General features: G+C 39.0%; 4 protein-coding genes, 1 long non-coding RNA gene and 1 pseudogene across 9 annotated transcripts; 2 read left to right on the top strand and 4 right to left on the bottom strand.

Moving 5' to 3' along the window:
* Positions 1–247: 247 nt before the first annotated feature.
* Positions 248–3,456, top strand: LOC116195898 (F-box/LRR-repeat protein 20). The gene is made up of 3 exons (XM_031525305.1): positions 248–759; positions 1,528–2,864; positions 3,274–3,456. Exons 1-2 carry the CDS (start codon positions 396–398, stop codon positions 2,421–2,423), a joined length of 1,260 nt encoding a protein of 419 aa, XP_031381165.1. The 5' UTR covers positions 248–395; the 3' UTR covers positions 2,424–2,864; positions 3,274–3,456.
* Positions 3,457–4,758: 1,302 nt separating this feature from the next.
* On the bottom strand, positions 4,759–5,751 carry LOC116193852 (annotated as a pseudogene).
* Positions 5,752–7,981: 2,230 nt separating this feature from the next.
* Positions 7,982–9,252, bottom strand: LOC116195900 (putative GEM-like protein 8). Its single transcript, XM_031525306.1, has 3 exons — positions 8,965–9,252; positions 8,531–8,805; positions 7,982–8,397 (listed from the first exon to the last, which is right to left on the bottom strand). The coding sequence occupies exons 1-3, from the start codon at positions 9,164–9,166 to the stop codon at positions 8,212–8,214; spliced, it is 663 nt and encodes a 220-aa protein (XP_031381166.1). The 5' UTR covers positions 9,167–9,252; the 3' UTR covers positions 7,982–8,211.
* A 1,568-nt stretch (positions 9,253–10,820) lies between these two features.
* On the bottom strand, positions 10,821–12,395 carry LOC116194967 (putative GEM-like protein 8). Its single transcript, XM_031523904.1, has 3 exons — positions 11,694–12,395; positions 11,339–11,613; positions 10,821–11,210 (listed from the first exon to the last, which is right to left on the bottom strand). Exons 1-3 carry the CDS (start codon positions 11,899–11,901, stop codon positions 11,037–11,039), a joined length of 657 nt encoding a protein of 218 aa, XP_031379764.1. The 5' UTR covers positions 11,902–12,395; the 3' UTR covers positions 10,821–11,036.
* Positions 12,396–16,073: 3,678 nt separating this feature from the next.
* On the top strand, positions 16,074–17,730 carry LOC116197038 (GEM-like protein 4). Its single transcript, XM_031527042.1, has 3 exons — positions 16,074–16,428; positions 16,531–16,805; positions 16,916–17,730. Exons 1-3 carry the CDS (start codon positions 16,233–16,235, stop codon positions 17,090–17,092), a joined length of 648 nt encoding a protein of 215 aa, XP_031382902.1. The 5' UTR covers positions 16,074–16,232; the 3' UTR covers positions 17,093–17,730.
* Positions 17,731–18,041: 311 nt separating this feature from the next.
* LOC116197039 lies at positions 18,042–24,059 on the bottom strand. 5 transcript variants are annotated; one of them, XR_004154975.1, is made up of 5 exons: positions 23,742–24,059; positions 21,739–21,807; positions 21,266–21,350; positions 20,761–20,944; positions 18,042–18,382 (listed from the first exon to the last, which is right to left on the bottom strand). It is a non-coding gene; the product is annotated as an uncharacterized LOC116197039 (long non-coding RNA). The 5 variants fall into 5 exon arrangements; XR_004154977.1 differs by having other exon boundaries at positions 20,761–20,890; positions 23,742–24,058; XR_004154974.1 differs by lacking the exon at positions 21,266–21,350 and having other exon boundaries at positions 20,761–20,924; positions 23,742–24,057.
* Positions 24,060–24,215: the final 156 nt, after the last annotated feature.

A 24,215-nucleotide genomic window follows, 5' to 3' on the forward strand; every position in this document is an offset into this window, starting at 1 on the left:
GTTGTAAATTCGATATTTAATGGGACTACTATTCTCCTTTATTAGTATTTTAGTATTTTTCTTTCATTGTATTAAACGTACAAACTTCTTTTATATTTGAAAAAAAATCAAAATAGGAGGTAAAAGAATTTAATAAAATAAAAAAGGGAGAGAGAGAAATAGAAGAAATTTTATAAAATGAAAAAGGAGGGGTGGAATCTTTGCTTAGAATAAAGAGAACTGACAACGCCACAAAACCAAACACAACAAGAAAGAAGTCCTAATCATCAATCATCATCGATCAAATTATATCAACCACCTGCCATTGCCTTGCCTGTGCTGCCTCCCTTGCCCTGATTCATTTGCCAATCCCCGCCGTCGCCACAGCCAGTGTTAGGGTTTTGGGATTGGGATCTATGGCTTCTCCCTCCGGTGGCGAATCGGGTTCGGGGGCCGTCCCTGTTTGCATCAACGAGATCCTGACCGACGACGAGCTGAGGTCGATCCTCTCGAAGCTCGACACCGAGAAGGACAGGGAGCTCTTCGGCTTCGTCTGCAAGAGGTGGCTCCACTTGCAGAGCTCGGAGCGGAGGAAGCTCGCAGTCCGGGCGGGCACCCACATGCTCATCAAGCTGGCCACAAGGTTCTTCCGCGTGTCTGAGCTTGACCTCTCGCAGTCGGTGTCGAGGTCGTTCTATCCCGGCGTCACGGACAAGGATCTCTACGTGATCGCCAGTAACTTCCGGGGACTGAAGGTGCTGCATCTGCAGAACTGTAAAGGTGCGATTTTTTGTTGGCTCTCTCTCTCTGTTGATTCGATTAAGACTGCGATGTTCATGTCAAAGTAATGATTTTTCCCACCTGAAGATGCGAGTTTATACGTTTCGGAAGGGCTTAAAATGGCCGTTTCCGGAGGAATTATTGAGTTTATGCCATGCTCCAGTGGTCAACGCTCATATTTATGCACCTGGAGCACTCAACACGATCTAAATAGTAACTGAGAAGTACACTCATTGTGGGATAGTTTAAAATTCTTCCCTCCGAAAGGATTGCGACTCAGTTGGACTATGTTTTTGTGAATTTGCTTTCTTGGGTACTCGTTGAACTCTGTGCATTGCAAGCAGAACTATTCTCGCATAATGGCTTCCTTCTAGCATTCTGATATTGTTTGCTAGAGCTATCTGCGTAAACTAGTTCAATCATTGGGGAACTAGAGGTGCGGCTTTTACTTTTTAATCCGTTGGAGAAGCTTCTTTTCCGGTAACTGTAGTGGTTAATTACACAGATATTGTGCTCCATTTTAAAACTGTTTTTGTCCTGCTTCTCAGAATGTCTATGTTTCCCAATAACTGCTTTGCAAAGCTCTCCCGATGAGGAAATTTTGAACTTGAGCTCTTATAGTAAAATTACCCAATGAACTTGTTGATTTAGTATTATTATTTATCTCGGAGTTCCTTGAGTGAGCTTTTATGAAGGTAGCATTTGAGTTGGTTTAATGAGAAAGATGAAGCGGTTACCAAATGTCTGCTTGTCATTTTTGTCCCACAGGTATAAGTGATGTCGGAATGATAGAGCTTGGAGGTGGTCTCTCTTCTTTACAGTCCTTGGATGTGTCTTATTGCAGAAAAGTCACAGACAGAGGACTAGAAGCAGTTGCTAAAGGTTGTCATGATTTGCGAAGACTTCAGCTTGCAGGTTGCAGACTTATCACGGACTTGGCTTTGCAATCTCTTTCCGAGAACTGTCAGAGATTAGAAGAGTTAGGCCTTCAAGGATGTACTAGTATTACTGATTTTGGAATCACTCAACTTGTCAAGTGCTGTAAAAAAATCAAGCTCCTGGACATCAGCAAGTGCAGCAATGTTGGTGATGAAGGGGTTTCTAATGTTGCTAAGTCCTGTTCATTAAATCTAAAGACACTGAAGCTGTTGGATTGCTACGAAGTCAAAGATGAGTCTATAATCTCTTTAGCCACATATTGCAAGAATTTGGAGACGCTAGTCATCAGCGGATGCAAGGATATCTCTGATGAGGCTATGAAATCTTTAGCCTCTGCCTGTGGGAGCAGCCTCAGGAAACTGAGGATGGACTGGTGCTTGAGCATATCTGACTGTGCGCTGAGCTGTATTCTCACCCAATGCAGATCCTTGGAAGCTCTTGATATTGGGTGCTGCGAGGGGGTGACAGATGCAGCGTTTAATGGTCTAGAAAGTGGTGGGGTTGAATTGGGTTTGAAGGTTCTGAAAGTTAGTAATTGCCACGGGATAACTGTGACAGGGATTCGTGTTCTCTTGGACAAATGCAGATCCCTAGAGTACCTTGATGTGAGGTCATGCCCGAGAATTACTAAGGCTGTCTGTGATGAGGCTGGGCTTCAGTTTCCAGAACGTTGTAAAGTTAATTTCGATGGTAGCCTAAGCGAGTCCAATGTGTATGCAATTTAAGACTGTGTAACCATTTCCAGTCTGGCGTCGCTCGTCATGTATAAAGGGGAAAGACGTAACTATTTAATATGCCTTGCTTGGGCAGTTCAGTTGCCGTGGAAGCTCCATATACGAGGAATGTCACATTAGTGACCATTTCAGGAGTTGGGAGGGGTATCTCTTCCCTCTTGGTATTGTGCCTCCTAAGGGGTTGATGTTGGTGTTCAGCCAGTTTGTTTCATATCTCCCAAGTACAAAGGTTTCATGTCTATATGTGTACATTGTTTAATGGATGATGTATTTGGCCTATGATCGTCATGGGAAGAGATTTCTTTGGTTTGTCTAGTTATTCTTCCATGCCCTGCTTCAGTTTGCACTGCTTTGGATCTTATGTTTCTGCACATCAACTGCACAAGCTTCACTTGTTTCACAACCCCTGAAATCGGGCTTCATGACTGAAAGGTCAGTTTTAGATTTTTATCGTATTGAAGAGCCAGCTTACTGTTTCGGAATGCGTGATCAGTTGTCTGGACTTGGATCTAGGATGTTTATTTTTCCTACACACACACACACACAGTGATTTTTTATTTAGTTGTAAGATCTTTTCTGGGTTTCTATTTTAATGGGTGGTCTCTTGAAGGATGAAATTCGACATGTTTTAGTCATTGGAACTAGTTGAGCAACATCTGCAGGTTTAACTCATCCTGCAATGTTCATAATGTGTCCGACTTTCTTCTATGACAATGTATTGAGCAGAACAAATCAAAAGAAGCAATTAAGTCATGTATGCTCAAGACATTTCCTGTTTTCTGGTAACTGGAGAACCACTTGAACAAGAAAATTGAAGCTTTCCAGTGACTACTTGCTGCAGGGGAAAGGGATTGGATCATCGATAAAGAAGAAAAAGAACGCTTCTAGTGGAACATTATAGGCCCCCTCGTGATCTGCGAGTATTGCCAGAGTGTTGCAGAAGCAAAACCAGATGATATGTTGGTTCATCTGTCGATTACCAGACTTTGGTTTTGGACAATTTATTGAAAGACGAGTGGACTAACATCTTTTGTCTTCTACTGTTGTGATGCGTGTGTAATGAAGCCATCTGAGCTGGATGGTTTGCTCTATGACAGAAGCATCCCACCAGTTCTGGTAAGAGCTCGCATTTGAAAATCGAAGGCCATATTCTATGGAAGAAAAAGGGCCATCTCAACAACTCAATAACGTCAACTACGAGTATGAAAACTGTTGTTCTGGATAAATCTGGTGCCACTGATCGCCTTCTGTAGGTTGCAGCATAAGTTCCAAACTGAGTGTTTCCATGATGTAAAATATTGAGCATCAGATTCACAGTCTGCATCTGTGGCCAACGAACTATACCAGTAGTCCTGCAGACATAGGAATGCCATGTTCTCAATCCGGTGCCATTTGATTAAACAATCAGCAAAAGTCAAATGTCAGCCCCTGCTTCTGAGCTTTATCTAGAAATCAAACAATGCGCTGAACACTGCATGTCATATTTACTCACAAGCACATACATTGTGACACATTACTGCAGTACAACCAACAAAAACTTACGACATAATAATGTGGTAAAATGTGATTGCCTGTCGTTCACAGCTGCATGACCGTTGACAATCGACGAATGATTTCTCCAAATTCAGAGCTTTAATGGGTAGTCAACTTCTCGTGCGCAACTGCAAAAGCATTTGAGGGTAATTATCTTTTTCATCTTTACTTGTGGCTTTTCCTTTTCTGATCTTTTTTCCTTTTCATGTTGGTGCTGAAATTAGCTGAATGTGCTTCTCTATTCTTTCTGAAGGTCATCTAATCACTTGACCTCTAAGAAATCTTGCGATGAACAAATCCATTCTGCATTATGCAGGATTATCAAGAAAAATGTGTTGAAGCTTTCAACAATGAATTAATGGCCGATTTCTGACAGGAAAGTATGTCATGCAAAGTTGTCACGAACTAAGATGAAATGTCAACCGACTTAACTGCTGTACACGATCTCATTGTCAGGTTTAAGTAGTTTCCGAAGAGATTCTTCGGATTACCTTTTCCGTAGGTTCCATATTCTTTTGCTACCTGGAACCTCCTCTGTTACAGTCTAGCCGGGTGGCTAAGTTTGAGCGAGCTCACTAGCTAATTTTGAGTTTTACCTGCATGATAAGCATCCTCAGTTATTCTGGGGATTTAATATTTTCAACTTCGAAAGATGATGTCAGGTAATAAGACGCCAGTGTAGAATGTGATAGGTTTAAGAGGCAAAGGATTGCAAATCCAATCTAAGGGCAACTGAAGAACTATAAAGGTGCATTGTAATAAAAAGAGAATATGCAAAGTGATAGATCTGCACCGGCTTTTTCCCTTTGATAAAATCCTTTCTACATTACGAACAGCTAGTCAAGTGCGTCATGGGAGTTTCGTACATCTGATTCAATGATATATTGATCAGCAGACGTGAAAGAAGGCTTCAGGAGAAAGGATATGGAAAGAAGGGGAGAATCTCTTATGGACACTTGTCACGTCAGATTTAAGGTACTATTTCTTCATATTTGCTTGAGAGATGGCCTGCTGAAGATGTTAGTCTTCTGATAATTCAAGAAACCCATGAACCAGAACTCGAAATTGTCCACAGTGACGATCTGCAAGTACTTTTGTGATGGCTTCTTCATGTCCTCACTTTCTTGGCTCTGTCTATTGTGAGTGGGATGAGTACCAGCACATATCATGGATTCTTTAGACAAGGTTTCATTTTGTCCTGTAAAAGCTGTTCTAGAATCTGATTTGGGAAAAAGAATCGTCTCAATGCTCACTGATCAGTATGATCAGATACGGAAAGGGGTCTCTTCTTGCTTACCTTGTAATGGAGTCTGAGACATTCGCCATTGGGAGAAGATATCTTTAAGGATCTCTCACTGCAGAATGCAATGTTTTGGGTTGAGATGAAGAGGAGGCCTGCTACCGGGCCAGCCAAGGTCAATAAATAGCATTGTGAGGCCTTTAGGAGTCTCTCTTTCTTGCTGACATTGAACAGAGTCTTGAACGCTTTCTCCATCCCCCCCATTTTAAAAATTATGGTTCCCAAGCTCAGTTTCCCCTTCACTGTCTCAGATATCTTCCGTCTAAGCCTACCTGGACACATAGAAATATGATATTTTTAATTCAATGGAGGGCAGTTTGAATTGACTGTTTCATTCATTTATAGATTTTCTTGGTTGGAGACTTGCATCAATAGCCTTATGGACTAATCCTTGTAAGACATCGCAGAAGTTATGGAATTTTATTAATTACCGTGCTCTCTGATGCCACTGGCAAAAACATCAGCCTTCTTCCCGAGCTTGTTCATCCGCTGAAGCACTGAACCATTTCTCTGATATTTGACAGAATTCTCATCTCTCCTAGAATACCAATCCAAGGGGGAGTTGGTAGCTTTTCCGAAGTCAAAAAAGGGTAAATAAAAAGCAAACTTTCTTGTTGCATGACTTAGGTGAGGATCATCAACGGAATAAAGGGACAGACATGACTCATGACCTGGTAATGCATGGGAAGCTCATTAGTGAGATTCTTCCCCCGGCCCCCCCGGCCCCCCCATCCCCCACAGTCCCCCCCCCCACACCCAAACAACCCAACCACAAAGGAAGGGTAGATTTCTTCGGGCCAAAGAGATTGCATCATTCAATAGGAGAAAGAGGAACTTTTGTGAGACATGGAAAAGTTAGGAGCAATCTTCGGTAAACGGGGCAATCTTGCAGAAAGAAGACAGTTGGTGGGTTGGTTGATCGGTTAAATTACTAGGGGGTAGGTTCTCCACATTCAATTGGAAAAGAAGTAGAAAAGTGGATCAGACCTTTTGTCTCATACTGTTGAGATGCATGATGAAGCCTTTGAGCTGGAAATTTAGCTTTCTGACTGCAGACCCTAATTTCATTCAATTCCAGAAAAGCTCTGTAAGGAGCTGAGCTTACAGCACTTGGAAATCCTTTTTCTTACACCTCAACAAAATTCCATGTCTCCGAAGGCAAAGTAACCTTTTGTGTTACATATAATGGTTATAGTGAAAATTCCAGACGTGCATTTGATCATGAATTCATAGGAATACCATGTAACAAAATGTTTTGTGCTGAAATGCATCATCTCGGTGCATGAAACAAAGATAAAGAATCCCTCTTATTCTTACAGGTTTACACAAAACAACAGAGATGCTTAAATGAACAACATATTGGACGCAGAATTTCTCTGAGTAGTCTTAACACATTATCATGGCTTGAGCTTTTGTAATCAACAACTTTAACATATGATTCATCCACTTTTGACTCTCTTGCCATTAAAGTTAAGATCAGCTCCATGTGGGTTTGTCTTTAGGTCTGATGTGGCTCTGATACAGCCTTTTAATAAAGTCTGGTTCCCTTCCCCTTCTTTTGGGTAGCGTTTAGAATTCCCTAGCTGCCCTGCAACTAAGGAGACTGAAACTCGGGTAGGTTGGGATTAGAAACTTCAATCTTGTTCAGCAAGGATCAGGTCTTAGGATTCAATCATTGGAGGATTTGATCATAGTAAATGTCACTTGCTGCAGTATTGCTTCAGAACTCGTTTTAAACTGTTGCCTCCACTGAATCAACATCTTTTTGTGAAGGTTTCACGTTCATAATTTCCAATCGTGAGCAAATATACTCTGTGATGGACAGAAAAGGAAACAAGTCTGATTCTGCCATCATTAAGGCTGGAGGCCAACAAGCCAAAGATAAAGAGAAGTAGACGCACAATCCCCTCTTTCCCAACCTCATAGTGAAGGAAAGAGAGACTAGCGCCATCTCCACTTATCATCGACAAAGCTCTTTTTCTATAAAGCATAAAAGCAGCGTCATTCCACTAAAAAGTTGCCATTACAACATGCTCATCATGTCTGCGGCCCTTTTATTCAGTCGATGATCCTTGTCTCAGTCGTAAAGTGTCGAGATTCACCTGCCTGACTTCATCCTCTATAAATACACATTAAAACAAAACCAATCTAACTTTCTCTGCCTCTCTCACTCTCTCTTGGTGATCAATTTTATAAAGACTTCTACGACTGTTCTTACAGTTTAAGAAGTGAGATTCGGAGCTCAAGGAAAACGTTTCAATTAATGTGGGGGAAACGAGATCCTGTGATGAACAAATCCATCCTAGAATATGCTAGATTATCAGGAAAATGTGGGGAAATTTTCTTCAATTGATTAATGTCTTATTTCTGTTGGGAAAGTATGCCATGTAAAGTTGACATGAACTGACATTTATCTCAACCGACTTAACTGTTGGAAACAATCTCATTGTCAGGTTTCAGTAGTTTCTATTTCCTGTCTATATTTACAACCTCCCACTTTGTAACAGTCCACCTTGGTGGCTAAGTTTGAGTGAGCTCACCAATTTGAGTTTACTGGCATGTCAATCATCCCAAGTCATTTTGGGGAATTATGCTTTCAACTGCGAAACAGGATATCAGGCAACCAGAGACCACCACAGAACGCAAAAAATTTAAGAGGCAAAGAATTGCAAATCCAATTTAAGGGCAACCCAAAAACTTTGAAATTGCACTGAAATAGTAAGAAAATATGTGAACTGTGAAGTGATTAATGAGCATCGGCTTTTTCCTGTTGACATAATCTTTTATACATTATGAACAGCTATTCGAGTGCCTCACAGGAGTTTTGCACATCTGATTCAATGAAATGTTGATCAGGCTACATGAAAGAAGACTTCAGAAGAGACGAAAAAGAAAGAAGAAGAGGATCTCTTATATGTACACTTTGTCATGTGAGATTTGAAGGTATTATTTCTTCATTTGTGCTTGAGAGATGGCCTGCTGAAGATGTTTCAGAGTCTTCTGATAATTCAAGAAACCCATGAACCAGAACTCAAAATTGTCCACAGTCACGATCTGCAAGTACTTTTGTGATGGCTTCTTCATGTTCTTGCTTTCGCTGGCGCTGTCTATTCTTGTGAGTGGAATAAGTACCTGCACAGATCATCGGATTCTTAAGACAATGTTTCATTCTGTCTGATAAAAGCTGTTTATGATTTTGATTTGGAATTAAAAATCTCAAAGCTCATTGATTAGCATGAGCAGAGACCGGTTTCTTCTCGCTTACCTTGTAATGGAGTCTGAGACATTTGCCATTGGGAGAAGATATCTTTAAGGATCTCTCACTGCAGAATGCAATACTTTGGGTTGAGATGAAGAGGAGGCCGGCTATCGGACCTGCTGAGGTTGATAAATAGCACTGCGAGGCCTTTAGGAGTCTCTCTTTCTCACTGACATTGAACAGAGTCTTGAATGCTTTCTCCATCCCGCCCATTTGAAAAATGTGGGCTCCCAAGCTCAGTTTCCCCTTCACTGTCTCTAAAATCCTCTGACTAAGCCTAACTGAACACAGAGAAATAAGATATTGTTAGTTCAATGGAGGGCAGTTTGAATTGACTGTTTCATTCATTTATAGATTTTCTTGGTTGAATATTTGCATCGATAGCCTTATTGACTAATCCTTGTCGGATATCAAAAAAGTTATGGAATTTTATTAATTACCATGCTCTCTAATGCCACTGGCAAAAACGTCAGCCTTCTTCCCGAGCTTGTTCATCCGCTGAAGCACTGAACCTTTTCTATGATATTTGACAGAATCCTCGTCTCTCCTAGAATAGCAATTCAAAAGCTTCCTGTTGGGATATGAAACTGATGCGGACATCACTGGATTTCCTATCGCTCGTCTCTGAATTTCCCACTTCATATTCTCCTAAGTATGACGAGATAATTCACTCCAAGTTCTCAAGAAAGAGATGGTTTCACTGAGAGGTCGACTAAGTGATGAAGATTTTGAATCCTCACATGGTATTTATATGGAGATTGGAGGGGAAGTTGGTAGCTTTTTTTAAATAAAAAAAGGTAAATAAAAGGTAAACTTTCTTGTTGCATGACTCAGACAAGAATCATCAACAGAATAAAGGGACAGACATGACTCATGACCAAGTAATGGGAACTTTTTTAGTAAGATATGGTAAGAAGATGCTATTTGAACTTTTTTTCAAAGTTGGCAATATATATAAATTTATTCTCTCCTCCATTGTTCTGTCGTGATTTTTTCCCAAGACAGGGTGGATGTCTTCGAGCCAAAGGGATTGCATCATTCCATAGAAGAAGAAAAAGGAGCTTTTGTGGGACACGAAAAAGTTTGGAGCAATCTTTGATAAATCGCGGCAATCGTGCTGAAGAAGATGGTTGATGAGTTGGTTGATCAGTTAAATTACTAGGGGGGTAGATTAGATTCTCCACATTCAATTGGAAAAGTAGAATAAAAGTGGCTCAGACCTTTTGTCTCGTACTGTTGAGATGCATGATGAAGTTTTTGAGCTGGATTTTTAGCTTTCTGACTGCAGCCCCTCCTTCCATTCAATTCCATAAAGCTCTATAAAAAACTGAGCTTACTGCATTTGGAAATCCATTTTCTTATGCCAACAAAAAATCGGCATTTCCATGTCTCCGAAGGTAAAGTAACTTTTTGTGTTACATATAATGGTTATAGTGAAAATTCCGGACGTGTATTTCCTCATGAATTTTTAGGAATACCATGTAACAGAATATTTTGTGCTGAAATGCATCATCTCAGTCATCTGCCTTGACTAGTGGTATGTATATAGGAATAGTAGGTTAAGAGGACTTCTTCTCGGATATATCATCATCTTGTTAAGGTAGTTTTTCGGCACTTGACCAGTGTCTCCATCTGAATGCATTAGAAATTCATAATGATTTTGACATCTCATTAGATTCATACTAAGTTTCTCTGTTATTGGTTATTCCTAGACTAAAAGAAACCCATATTAATACACATAATTAGTTAGTTAGGAAATATACTTAATTAATCAAAAAGCAGAGTCGAATATCAATTGATCTGAATATTAACTTCAATTTCTCAGCTGGAAAGAAAAGAAAAAAATATTTAGGGATAATGCTTCCTTTTCCTTGTCATGTTGGTGCAGAACTGTATCTAACCTTGCTTCTCCAATTTCTCTGAGAGCAATCAGGACTCTTTTACTTTGGGAAATAGGAAATTACTAAGCTGGTAAATATAAATGAAGATGCCGCTGGATTTTGAGAAACTGAATCCATCATCTCGTAGAGTAATGGGTAAAACATTAGACCCACATAAGAGATTATTGTTGTTTCGACAAAGGGGGTGTACACTAAGCTTTACGCTATATAGATGAGGATAAATCACAAGTTTCCAGAGTTGTTGCATCAAAGTGCGATTGGTCCACCAAAGTTTAATTTCCTTGCTAGATAAGCATCTGTGAATTTTTACTTTTTGATCGAACACAATAAGCTCAATTTGAAGACTATTCTGAGCAGATATTTTGATTTCCCGGAGATCTGGTCATTTTGAGATCAAGAGAAAGTGCAGTGGAATTTATAGGCATTTGATTTTTCATTCACAAACTATCTTTTTAAAAGTATTAACAGATGTTTTGGGTTCTCGGTAGACCTCTTCCATAAATCTGATTACATTATATATATTGGTCAGCTGAGAGCTAAGAAGGAAAAGAAATGAGAAAATTTCTGTTTTGTGCAGTTATCCTAGACTTGGGGTACTCGTTCCGCTCCTTCTAGGCTCGAGAGATGGCCTGCTGAAGATAAGTCCAGGTCTTCTGATGATTTAAGAAACCCATGAACCAGAAATCGAAATTATCTACAGTAAGAATCCGCATATACTTCTGCGATGGTCTCTTCATATTCTCACTTTCATTGGCTCTTTCTATTTTCGTGAGTGGGATCAGCACCTGCACACAAAAATGGCAACTGTTAAGATTTATTCTAGCCGGAACTAAAACTATACTTAAGAACCAAATGAACCTCAAAGCATATTGATTTCAATGTTTAGTGGAGAAAAGGGGACCTGGGCTTTTACCTTGTAATGGAACCGTATGGATTCACCATTAGGACAAGACAGCTTTAAGGATCTTTCACTGCAGAACGCAATGTTTTGGGTTGAGATGAAGAGGATGCCTGCTATGGGACCTACTGTGGTCGATAAGTAGCATTGTGAAGCTTTGATGAGTCTCTCTTTTTCGCTGACATTAAACAGAGTTATGAAAACTTTCTCAATCCCGCCCATTTGAAGAACTCGGGCTCCCAAGCTTAGCTTTCCCTTCACCGTCTCTGATATCTTCGGACTCAGTTTCACTGCATGGAAAATAAGTTTTACTAAGCAAATTTGTCTCTTCTATTCAGGAAAAGCTTATGGAATGCTTGGTTTTTCTCACCATGCTCTCGGAGGTTGTTTGCAAAAACATCGGCCTTCTTTCCAAGCTTGTTCATCCTCTGAAGCACTGAACCTTTTCTCTGATACCCAAAAGAACATTTAGGTGCGGTAAAATATGACCTTGAAAATCTCTGGATGGGATATGAAAGGGCACATGTATCGGAGACGACTGGATCTCCAATGACATGTTTTTCAGATTGCTTCCACATACTCGATCCTGAAGGGTCTTCTTTTTCCCTCTGCTGCAAACTTGTCAAGGAAAGATATTTGATGTGTTGCTGCTGCTGTGAGGGAGGTTAAGGTATCACATCTCGGGATTATTGCAGCGTATTATAACAACTTTATGCTGCCACAGCATGACTCAGCAGTTGATCATCACCAGGGAATAAAGGCACAATAACCTTTCTTCCATCTCTCGATTCCTTTGGAAAAAGTATTTCGTGGAAAGTCCAACTCTTCTGTTGACTATACAGGATAGAGTTTTCTTATCTGCATCACAAATGACGGTGGGAAGTATATATAAAAGCGTTATCTGCATGGAATTCCTAGTTTCATGGTCGTATCGTAGTACATAGCAGTCTCCCGATTTCATGATATACGACGTGGAACATTTAGGAAACCCATAAAAAAAATTGTGCAGTTTTCTCGTTTTGCTAAATCAATATGTGCAGTGTAGACGTAAAGTCATCGGAAAAAGATAACGACCTTCTGAAATAGGATTTGAGCACTAGGAGCGTTATATTCTGAGAAAACAGCATTGATGATTTAGGTAATATTAATAGCAACATCGTCGTTGGAATAGGTTCATATTCCTGGAGAAGCTTGTGAATCTGTGATTCAGCTCCCATGATATGTACCCACGACTTTGCTGAGTCAGAAATTACACCATATGCTTTATGTCTAAGACAAAGTTATGTTTAAAAAACATAAAGCCTAGTCCAACTAACCTTTTCCTTTCTTTTTATTTAAGGTTGAAGCTGATGCTGAGGTGTAGATGAATGTGCATCAGTACACTATTGTTCAATCAAAAGGGGCTTTCTCTGTACTTTTCAACGGGGCCATCACAAAAATCGGCCTTTCAAGCAGTTGGCCTCCAACTACCAACGCCCTCTCTTTATTCCATGGTCGATTCCAAAACAAATCACCCTATCCCAAATGACATTACTTTCTGGATAAAGGCCAGATAAATTCGAGAAACTGGTTCTTATATCGAGAATCCTAGCAGCTTTTGCTAGTTCAGATTTGGTTTGAGCTTTGGTTCCAGTATCGAACTGACGTCCCATATATCTGGCTGTTGGCTAGTGAATGCTCATATAATTTCCTCTACTTGTTGGTCGTCAATATATTATCTTACCCTATTCACTACGGTAAAGCACGATTTCTTCTGCTAAATTATCTGTAATATGGCCTAGCTCCAATATCTGCTAAATAACCATAGACAGAGCAGATTCCAATCCAAGGTGGGAAACCTTAAAACTGGTCTTTCTTAGACAGCTTCCCCAATCCAAATCCTTTATCAGATAGTCTTTGTAAAATGCAAAGATTATATATGATGAAAATCGATTAATACACATGAATTTCCATACATATGATGAGACATATTCGACTAAACGAGTAAAAATCCCGATAAAATGCCACGATCCACTACTATTTTTAACTTGTAAAACAACTGATGAAATATATTTTGGGGTGGGCTTGACGCCCAGTGAATAATCTCAACCTAAACTAGCCAGATCATAGCACAGGTCTAGTGATATAATGAAAATATCATGGAAACCTCTAGAACTTAGATCGTCCCTATACCCCTTTCCAGCTCCCGACCATAGTGGTGGCTCCATACTAGCGGCCTCTCTGCTCTAGGCAACCTTTTCCTATTGCTCGGATTACGACTGGGTTAGTATGCCATAGTACTCATAAATTTCCATCAATCTCAGTCCACATTTCAAAACCTCACTATTTCATTCACGAATATCGTAATCGGTTGTAGAAAAATACATGAATGATCCGAAACATTGACATGGCCATAATAATGTAGTTCTAAAAATACTGACATAACAAGCTCAAGCTCATGCTCAAGCTCTCCCAAAGCCTCTGTTAAGTTTTGCCCGAAATGAAGACAAATGATTGTTATAAGCAGAGAATGAGTAAGGCGGTGCGGTGAAAAGCATGAGCTGGCGGTGAAACTTATAGTATAAGTCATACTTGACACATGTACAGCTTTGAAACTTATAGTAATTAAATTAAACACATATACATATATTTGATTTGAGCCGCAAAGTTTCAAGGGAAGGTTGCGGTAGGCCCAGTTGAATTTTTGAAAACGTAAGAGCAACACTTTAAACAAGATAAAATTAACCAATTATAAAATATACTAAAATGTCAGGTAATGAAATGTAAATACACACGAGAAATCTGGGATATTACATTCTTAAATTTCTGGGGATGTTGAGAATTAAAAATTATTTAAACATTAAAATTAGAAAAAACATGGTCTATCCGATTGCAGAAAAAGGAAGTGGCCACATCACAGACACATCAGAGAGCATGATAACAAGAAAAATTAATTGTCAGTCAGTCCGTCTAAGAGATTCTTCTGGCAGAGAAAAGGAAAACAAAGACAAAAGTTTTCTCAGCAACAAGCTTATCCAACATCATCGTTTCATAGGAACAAGTATTCGAAGATGCCCAAACATTACCAAAACAAAAAGCATAATATATGTGTATTGTGTCTGTAAGATGTCTTCCGAAAGCTAAATTGTATGGAGGAAGTGAATTGACCCGAGTGGAGCTGATTCAAGTTGGAGTTGTTTGTTTTCTTTTCTTTCGTTTTGTTTAAGTTGGTAAGTTTAAAGTGACACCAACTTATTTCTTCAATTTGGAAACATTTATACAAGGAAAAACAGAGCTATATAGAACGGGAATAATTTCTGATGAGAAACGCTGTAACTAATATATATATATATATATGTGTGTGTGTGTGTGTGTGTGTGTGATTTCAAAGCAAATTTGTCAACATTTTGATTTATATGAGCATAATGTTAGATTTGAAGGCATTGAGAAGAGTACAGTAGTGAGAATCATTGCTAGGAGCCTAGAAGGAGGGCACTATCTCTGGCTACTTTAGATGAGTAATATTCAATGAATATTTTCTCATGAGTTGGTCGCGGGGGTGGGTTCCTTTTCGGCTAACCTGTGCTGGATTACACTCGATCCCCAGCCTTGAAGTCAAAAACTTAGCATGCTCCTGAAATATTTTCACTTGTTTATATATGTATGTATGTGTTCGACTTACCATCCAACTTTTCTCTCCACCCGTTTCCTTAAAATAATTATATATATTATTATGTATTATAGAGGTTTATAAGATAAACATTTCAATCTTAACTTTCTGTGTTGCTTGCTGTGGTTAAGCTTAGTCGTGTTTATTCATGACTGAGTCATAAGGCTTTGGCGAATTCTTCTACATGATTTCCTTCTCTAAAAACACAAATTATACGGAATTGACAGTTTCTTCAGTTCCTTCTCTTATTCTTCCGTTTTTACAAAAAACGACCAAGATGCTTAAAGTTGAAGGAAGCGAAGAGCATATCGGATGCAGAATTTCTGTGGATATTCTTAATATCATGGACCACCAACAACTTTAGCATATGATTTATCCTCTTTTGACTTTCTTGCCATTTAAACTTTTGATCAGCTCCATGTGGGTTTGGTCTTAATTAGACCTGGTATGGCTCTGAGATGGCCCTTTTCTTCTTATGCATATGAATAAAGTAATGGGTTCTCCTCCCCCTACTTTTGGGAATCATTTAGAAATGCTCAGGGTAACTAAGGACACTGAGAATCCGGTAGGCTGGGTTTCCTCAGCTAGAAACTTCAATCTAGTTCAACAAGAATCGGGTCTTATTGGGATTCAATCGTTAGAGGATTTGATCACAGTACTCACTTGCTGCAGTATCAGTTCCGGACTCATTTTCAACTGTTGCGTCTACTGAATCAACATTTTTTGTGAAGGTTTCATCCACATATTTTCCAATTGTTAGCAAATATACTCCGTGATGGACTGCAATGGAAACAAAACCGATTCTGCCATCATAAAGGCTGGAGGTGAACATGCAATGGATAAGGTAAAGAAAACGCCCAATCCCCACTCTCTCAACCTTATAGTTAAGAAAAGAGAGACTGGTGTCGTCTCCACTTATCATCCACAAGCCTCTTTCTTCTTTAAAGCAAAAAAGCAGCATCATCCTACTAAAAAGTTGCCATCAACATGCTCATCATGTCTGCTCTCCTTTTATTCTGTTGATGATCCTTGTCTGAGTCATAAAGTTACAGGATTCACCCGCCCGAATTCATCGTCTATAAATACACACTAACTCAAACCAATCGTTACCACTGAACTTTCTCCCTCTTGCTCCCTCTCGTTAATCAATACTATATCCTTCTCTTCTAAAGGGTTTCTACAACTGTTCTTTCAGTTGAAGAAGCGAGAGGTAGAGCTCAGGAAAAGTTATTTGAAGCCATTCATTAATCGAGATTGAAAATGACGATCATGGAACAAGTGATTGGGATTCCGGTGATCTCAGGATCCTTATTATTGACTGATTCTGATTCCATGCAATGTCAATCCACTCATCACGAAGATCAATTCCAAAGGTTAGGAAAAGATTCGATGCTTAAGAGGATGAACAAGCTCCGGATGAAAGCTGATTTTTTCTCTCACAGTTTCCGAGCTCAGGGTAATTTATCCCGAAGATTGGTTATTAAGAAAGGCTTGATTATTTGATTACTTTTCCTTTGCGACCTTACTGATTAGTTTGTCAACTTTTACATGTTTGTAGTGAGATCAAATCTGAAGATGTCGGAAACAGTAAAAAGGAAGCTGAGCATGGGAGCTCAATTCCTGCAAGTGGGTGGAAGGGAGAAAGTTTTCAAGACACTGTTTAATGTCTCTGAAAGAGAGAGACTCCTAAAGGCTTCACACTGCTGCTTATCAACTTCAGCCGGTAACATTGCAGGCTTCCTCTTCATATCCATCAGGAACTTAGCGTTCTGCAGTCACAGATCCTTAAAGGTGTGCTGTCCAAATGGAGAAGCTGTCAAGGTCCATTACAAGGTAAAAAATAAAAATAAAAATGAGGCCTTTCCACGTTTTCCATTTTGAAAAGCACGGAAAGTGTTTTCATTTCCAGCTCATGATGGAATTGCTTTATTTGTTTTGCACAGGTTTTGATCCCACTTTCTAAAATAGAGACAGCAAATCAATGCGAGAATGTTGAGAAGCCATTGCAGAAGTACATGCAAATTGTTACAGTAGACAACTTCGACTTCTGGTTCATGGGATTCCTGAATTATCAGAAAACCTGGAAATATATTCAGCAAGCACTTTTTCTTGAGCAGTAATAGCATTCCACACTCTCTCGCCAGGAAAATGCCCTCTTCCATCTTTTCCTTTCTTCCCAGATGTAAATGCAGAGAACTCAGACTACTATATATATGTAATTGTCGACAAACTGTAAAAGAGGTTTTGTTCAGAGAAATCAGAAACTGCAAAGTTTCACGAACTGGAAGGGTTAATTAGGTGAAAAATTTGTCATTGGCAATTCAGTTTCCTTTTTTTTTTTTCTCCTGGTTTTCCCTTGTACTTGGTTTTTTGCTCGAGCTTCTTCCGCCCAAAAATCAATGTTTACTTATCAAATTTATCCTCAAAATTACATCATAAATGAGGAAAAAATGAAGACGGTGCGGAGGATCAGGTTGCTTCTGTCCATGACAGGACAGTCCTGGGCCTCGATGAATTTGGCCCGCATGTGATTGCACTGTGGTGGGGGTTGCTTGGGATTCAGAGCTTGGAGCCTTCCTTCATGTTCTTCCCAAGGACTGTATCCTTTATGCTTTTTCTCTGCCTCTATTCATTGTGGTCTTCCCCAAGAGCACACCAACTTTACCAGAACTATGGAATCTCCGGGGAAGTGTTTTTTTGCCTTGCCGATGAATGTGCAGTAGGTGATCTTTGAACATAGATGATCTTTCCGCTTTCATTTTTCACCTGATATTTAAATGTCCATTTTCTTGAGCAGACACCTTTTCTTGAGCTGAGATGTGATAGATATAGAAAAGTTGAAGTTAAAGTTTTCCGTGGCATAGTTCTAGGACCATTCTATTTATTTGGATTTAACCTTGTTCGATCTAGCAGATGTTATTGTGATAGATTGCTTCAGTAGATGAAACGAGAAAAAGAAGTCCTCTATACATGTTTCCCACAAAAATTAGTATGCTTACAGTCCAAGGAAGTTAAGAACATTGGCTGTAAGGAATTTTTGCTTGAATCAATAACTTGAGCTTTTGCATGTTGGTTGTCACAACCCGAAATTTTAGCTAAATTTTCTCTATATTTCCTCAATATCTATTACCACATAACTATTCACCTAAAACTGGCTTTCCATAAACTCTCAAAAATATAAAACCAATATGGTAAGCTCTAATATGTATATACATCTCAAAAGAGAGTAATTTTCTTTTCAAAATCAATTACTAAACCAAACTAAACAAAAATTTCAGGTCGTAACATATTCAAATACATTCTATACAAAAAAATACATATAAAATAACTAACGTTTCTACCTAGTCCTCCAAGCTGATCTCCGATATCAAAAGCTCTCTCATGTGCTGCTAGTCTAGCTCCTAGTTCATCTGAAAAATATATGCAGAGTGTGAGCTGCATCTCAATGAGTACTGTATTCCAAAACAAAATGACTTATTATTAAATAAGTATTTAATTTCAAACAAGCAAATATGCAAATAAATGATACAATCTCATCCAATACAACTATCAGCTCACCCGCACAATTACACAGTATATATATATATATATATATGTATAGATACAAACTACAATAATAATCATATCCAATATAGTAATTAAATTTAAGTTCTACTAATAACAAATACACACAACTCTTCCATCTATTTCTCTAATATCCAATATCATGTAAATATCAAATATCCATTCATTAGCATTCCATAAACCTCATAACACAATCACATAACAGATCAAGCTCTAGCAACAACATGACTTTCACAGAACATGTTCAGACAACCTCAACAATCATCACATTTATAGCAATCAGATTATACAAACAATATACAACACAATTAATCAATATAGCCATAGGGTTGCATTTCCTCGCAACAGAGTTGTGACGGTACCGTGACCCCGCACTCATATCCATAAATTCCTCATTTCATTTATCATAAGCGGGGGCTGCCCATTATCCTCCGGCAGTAGGAGTCTAGGCGTCCATTTTATATCCCGCCGGATCAGCGGTCTAGGAGTCCATTTTTGAATCCCGCCGGATCAGCGGTCTAGGCATCCCTTTTTGTATCCCGCCAGATTAGCGATCTAGGCGTCCCTTTTTGTATCCCGCCGGATCAGCGGTCTAGGCGTCCTATTTATATACCGCCGGATCAGCGGTCCCATGGCTATAATCAAACAACAATCACAAGCATAAACAATTGCAACCATGCCATCTCACCTCATATATCCATACCAATTTCCTATTCCCAATTTATCACAATATCATCACATATCTCATACACAATCAATATATACAATCACACAGCATATCTTATGTCAACATGAAACATAAGAGGACAATATCTCTCAAATCATTTCACACAACATAATAAGACCGATTTCTTAATCTCTAACTATCACAATATTTTTCTTAAATAATTTATATAACTATACTACATCAGTTCACAAGGGAATAAAGTACTCACATAATATATATGTATATATATATATATCATTTCACAATGGAACGAAGTACTCACCTAACACCAAAAATGATTCACCAAGGAAAAGACATGATTGAATAAAATGATGTCTCAAAACTCTAAGCTCAATAATCTGTACCCAAAGCATCAATAATCTAAATGAGTCTATAAGCTTTACCCTGCCTTCACCATCAATCCACCTAACCAACTTCCAAATTCACAAGAGTAATAATTTAGCAAATGAAGCTTAACTTAGCAACAAATAGAGTAGCACCACTCGAAAGAAACAAAAACCATAGATCAGTTACTAGCAGGGCAGTTCCATGATCTAATCGAAAATAAAATTAATATCAATATCTCTAAGCAAATGATAACTTTCTCGATTACTTCATGAACCCAACTAAAGATTTTAACTCAGCATAATATCTACAAAATAATCAAGCTATAGCAGCAAAAGAAAAAAAAAATCAAATATCTCCACAAGGTTCAAGAGCATCAGCACTTCCACCTCAAATAGAAATCAATCTCCAACTCGAAAGACCCATTCCATCAATTTCATATCAAGAATAACATAATCAATGAAAGAAACTTATATAAGCAAGATCAGTAATGTACCTAAGATAGCCCAAAAACTAGTTCAATGTAAGCTAAACTTTTCCCTATTCGATGCTCTCCACTTCCATCCGCCGTACCTTCGCTTGCTCTATCCCATTCGTCACTCTCGATTCTCCTTTAATAGTCTCCCTAGTTCTCCCTCGAGTCAATGCCCTCCCGGCTCTTCGTCACACCCTCGTCTCTTCCTCTGTCTCCTTCTCACTCTTCCTCTTTTCGTTCTTCCTCCTGGTTCTTCCTTTCTTCTTCCCCTTCCACAAACCCCAGCCTAAGCATTCAATCGAGCTCACGTACTTCTTCTCTACTCTGCTACCTCTCGTACATGCTCTCCCTCTTTCTCTCTCTCTCTCTCTCTCTCTCTCTCTCTCTCTCGATATTTCTCTCTCTCCCTCTCTTCCCTATCTGTCTCCTCATTTTCAATATATCGTCATCAAAATTCACCTCAATAAGAACGCAATCAATTCAAATATTCTTTAGCTTGAATCTACACCCCATTAACTGAAAACAAAGGGAAAAACCGGCCATTCTGGTAGCTGTTCAGAAACAAGATCAAAACAGAAGAATTTTTGCTACGATTAAATTCTGATTTCTTTTTTTTTCTTTTTTTTTTTCCGTCTCTGCTTGCTGGTTTATTGCGACCACAGAGGGACAAAAAGAAAGAAAAGATAACTAACAAGTACCTGAGAAAGAGAGGTCGGAAGGGAGAAGGTGGCCGCAGTGCCGGGTTTGCACGAACATGCACGGAACTTCTCATGCTCCTGCAGATTCCTCCCGCTTCCTCCTGTTCTCTCTTCTATCTTTTCGTTTCTTCTGCTCGAGCAGAGCAAAGAACCCCCAAAAGCCCCTCAATAAAAATAATATTATCTAGACATAGGTATGGCAGTGGGGTAGAGATTAATCTAGAAGGAAATGAGCCTTTATATGCATATGTAAATATTATAAAATTAAAATGATATATAAGTATGTGTAGGCCGAAATATCGGATTTTACATTGGTAGGGTCCACTCAGACCAACACGGCCTTCCTTGTCAACTACTTTAAATCCTGACTTATCTTGTCAACTTTGTTGCACTTCAAAAAAGATTTGATCACCTTCTTGTGGGTTTTGCCTATGGTGATAATCTGGATCTGATGTAACTATATCCTTTCTTTTGAATATAATTAAAAGTATGGGGTATCCCCTACCTTTGAAAAGCACTTAGAAAACCGAAGCAGTCTAGACTTTTGAATACTGAAACTGGGGTATGTTCAGGTCAAATTTCTTCTCACCCTGCAAATAGACCTGGTTTAGCCTTCTCAACCTGAGGCTCACCTCTGGGAACTTTAAGAAATCTGAGTGTTCAGTTCAGACTGATTTCAGCTTAGGTACGAAGATTTCCACATGGAACTTGTCACGACCCGAAATTATCGAAACATTTCCCTTAAATTTCATCAATAGCTCTTATCGCATAAACTATTCCTATAAAACTTGCTTTCCATATCTCTCAAAAACATATTACCAATCCAGCAATATCTAATGTATACAAATATATATATATCAAAAGAGAGTAGCTTTTCTCAACCACATCACTAATCAACTAAACAAAAATTTCAGGTTGTAACATGTTCAAATACATTCTATACAAAAAGAATACTTATCAAATAACTAAGATTTCTACCTAATCCTCCGAGCTGATCCCTGATGTCTGAAAAGTTCTCCTGTGCGGCTAGTCTAGCTCCTAGCTCATCTGAAAAAATATATGCAGAGTGTGAGCTGCATTTCAGTGAGCACAAAATTCTACAGTGAAATGAACTATTACTAGCTAAAAATATATTTCCTTAATCGAACATAGATAATATTAGCATACCCAAGTCCGTCATTTAATTCCCTAATATAACATGGTCTACATTATTCACGAATACTTACTAACTTGATTCTTAAATAATTAATCATATTTATGACCTTATAATAATAGTAGAATTAGCTGTTAACTTAGCACCACTTAACATTCACACCTTGACTATATCTAGTTCTAACAAATAACCCGGCTTCCACATAATAACTTCAGACAACATCAACAATCAGCACATCTATAACAATCAGATCAAACCAATAATATACAGCACAATCAATCAATATAGCCATATGGTTGCATTTCCTCGCAACCTAGTTATGACGGTACCGTAACCCCGCACATCTCAAATAATTTATTTGCTTGTCATCATCAACATATCTCATAAGCGGGGGCTGCCCATTATCTTCCGGTAGTAGGAGTCTATGCGTCCATTTTCTATTCCGCCGGATCAGCGGTCTAGGCGTCCATTTTATATCCTGCCGGATCAGCAGTCTAAGCGTCCATTTTTATATCCCGCCGGATCAGCGGTCTAGGCGTCCATTTTTATATCTCGTCGGATCAGCGGTCTAGGCGTCCATTTTTATATCCCGCCGGATCAGCGGTCTAGGCGTCCATTTTTATATCCCGCCGGATCAGCAGTCTAGGCGTCCCTTTTATATCCCGCCGGATAAGCGGTCTAGGCGTCCATTTTTATATCCCGCCAGATCAGCGGTCTAGGCGTCCATTTTATATCCCGTCGGATCAGCGGTTTAGGCGTCCATTTTTATATCCCGCCGGATCAGTGGTCTAAGCATCCATTTTATATCCCGCCGGATCAGCGGTCTAGGCGTCCATTTTATATCCCGTCGGATCAGCGGTCTATGGCTATAAACGATCAAACAATATCAGTATACGCAAGCACAATCCCAACAGATTACTTCATATTATCATCGCATATCTCATACATGATCAGCATGCACAATAACATCGCATATCTCAAGCCAAAATGAAACATAAGAGGGCAATATCTCTCAAATCCTTTCACACAGCATAGCAAAACCATTTTTTTTAACCCATATCTATCACAATATTCTTCTTAAATAATACTCCGTATATCTAGTATTCATATATATATATATATATATATATATATATATCATTTCACGAAGGAATAGAGTACTCGCCGCTAGTTCTCAAAAATATACTCCATCCAATCGAGTTATCGGGATGCAAAGCCTCTCAACCTTCTCAATCCCTTAAAACCGAGCCTAAAATCATAACTTATTCCACCTCAAACACCTCCATCCCTTTAACTGAAAAAATAATGCCGAGATCGCGATTACAGGATAACCCACAACATAAATTTGGCCTAAAATAGACAATTAAAAGCTGATCTGAAAAATAGAGAATATAGACAAACTGAAATGTAACATAAAAGAATCATTATCGATGGAATTTGAAGCCAAACAATTTTTAACATTTAAATTATCAATTTCAAAGATTGCTTAGCTCAAATTTAAGCCTAGTAACTGGAACCACCAAGGAAGCAAAAGGGTTTCCATACATGATCACAAACGAAAGCATCGAATAGAAATTTTGCTGCTTTGTTTTTCAGTTTTTTTTTTTAACATATTTCTATCCTTACCTTTCCATAATCCCAGCTCACCCATTATTTCCAACTTCTCACGGGGAAGAACTCAATCAAGTAAAAATAAACTCAAGGAAGCAAAATCAACTAGGAATTCAATTCATGCTACTCATGAGAAGCTGCCAAAGCTAAAGCAAGCATCACCAAATGCTAACCTATCGGGGCAAACCAGCTCAATCAAGAAGAATTGGCAACATACCTAAGCGATCATGCAACCTAATTCGATGCAGCAAAGCTTTTCCCCATTCGATGCCTCTCTCATTCGCGAGCTCCTCAACATCATAGCGAAGACAAACCAACAAGAACAAGCAAGAGGAACATCAAATCGGCAATGGCCAGAAGCTGGTAAATCAATTAGAAGCTCAAGAGTTAGAAAAACAGAAGCTCCGATGACCTCGACGAAGCTCGAGAAGGTTGTCAATAACGGCCTCTCGTTTTCCTCCGTCTATTGCTCTCTCTGTCTCCCTGTGTCTCCTCTGTTTCTTTTTTTTTTTCCCCGAACAGGGAAGCTTCTGGACCAAAAATTGAATGAAAATGCTGAGGTGAGGAAGGCGGTGGAAATTATGGGCTAAAGGGAATATTGGAGGCCTAATGGGCTTACTAATTCCAAGTCTACACTAGCATATCAGCCCATTAGCAATTTTTTTTTTTCGGTTTCAAGACACCCGCATCA

Source organism: Punica granatum, chromosome 2 (genome assembly GCF_007655135.1).
Source record: "Punica granatum isolate Tunisia-2019 chromosome 2, ASM765513v2, whole genome shotgun sequence".
NCBI classification, from domain to species: domain Eukaryota; kingdom Viridiplantae; phylum Streptophyta; class Magnoliopsida; order Myrtales; family Lythraceae; genus Punica; species Punica granatum.

Bases quoted from the DNA above. Each gene is read 5' to 3' on its own strand.
- LOC116194967 (XM_031523904.1), bottom strand. From the start codon at position 11,901: ATGTGGAAGCAATCTGAAAAACATGTCATTGGAGATCCAGTCGTCTCC. The intron at 11,614-11,693 runs GTGAGAAAAACC...TTTTCCATGCAG, and splicing joins AAACAACCTCCGAGAGCATG to TGAAACTGAGTCCGAAGATA. The intron at 11,211-11,338 runs GTAAAAGCCCAG...TTTTGTGTGCAG, and splicing joins CCATACGGTTCCATTACAAG to GTGCTGATCCCACTCACGAA.
- LOC116195900 (XM_031525306.1), bottom strand. From the start codon at position 9,166: ATGAAGTGGGAAATTCAGAGACGAGCGATAGGAAATCCAGTGATGTCC. The intron at 8,806-8,964 runs GTAATTAATAAA...CTCTGTGTTCAG, and splicing joins CAGTGGCATTAGAGAGCATG to TTAGGCTTAGTCAGAGGATT. The intron at 8,398-8,530 runs GTAAGCGAGAAG...TGATCTGTGCAG, and splicing joins GTCTCAGACTCCATTACAAG to GTACTTATTCCACTCACAAG.
- LOC116195898 (XM_031525305.1), top strand. From the start codon at position 396: ATGGCTTCTCCCTCCGGTGGCGAATCGGGTTCGGGGGCCGTCCCTGTT. The intron at 760-1,527 runs GTGCGATTTTTT...TTTGTCCCACAG, and splicing joins GCATCTGCAGAACTGTAAAG to GTATAAGTGATGTCGGAATG.
- LOC116197038 (XM_031527042.1), top strand. From the start codon at position 16,233: ATGACGATCATGGAACAAGTGATTGGGATTCCGGTGATCTCAGGATCC. The intron at 16,429-16,530 runs GTAATTTATCCC...ACATGTTTGTAG, and splicing joins TCACAGTTTCCGAGCTCAGG to TGAGATCAAATCTGAAGATG. The intron at 16,806-16,915 runs GTAAAAAATAAA...TGTTTTGCACAG, and splicing joins CTGTCAAGGTCCATTACAAG to GTTTTGATCCCACTTTCTAA.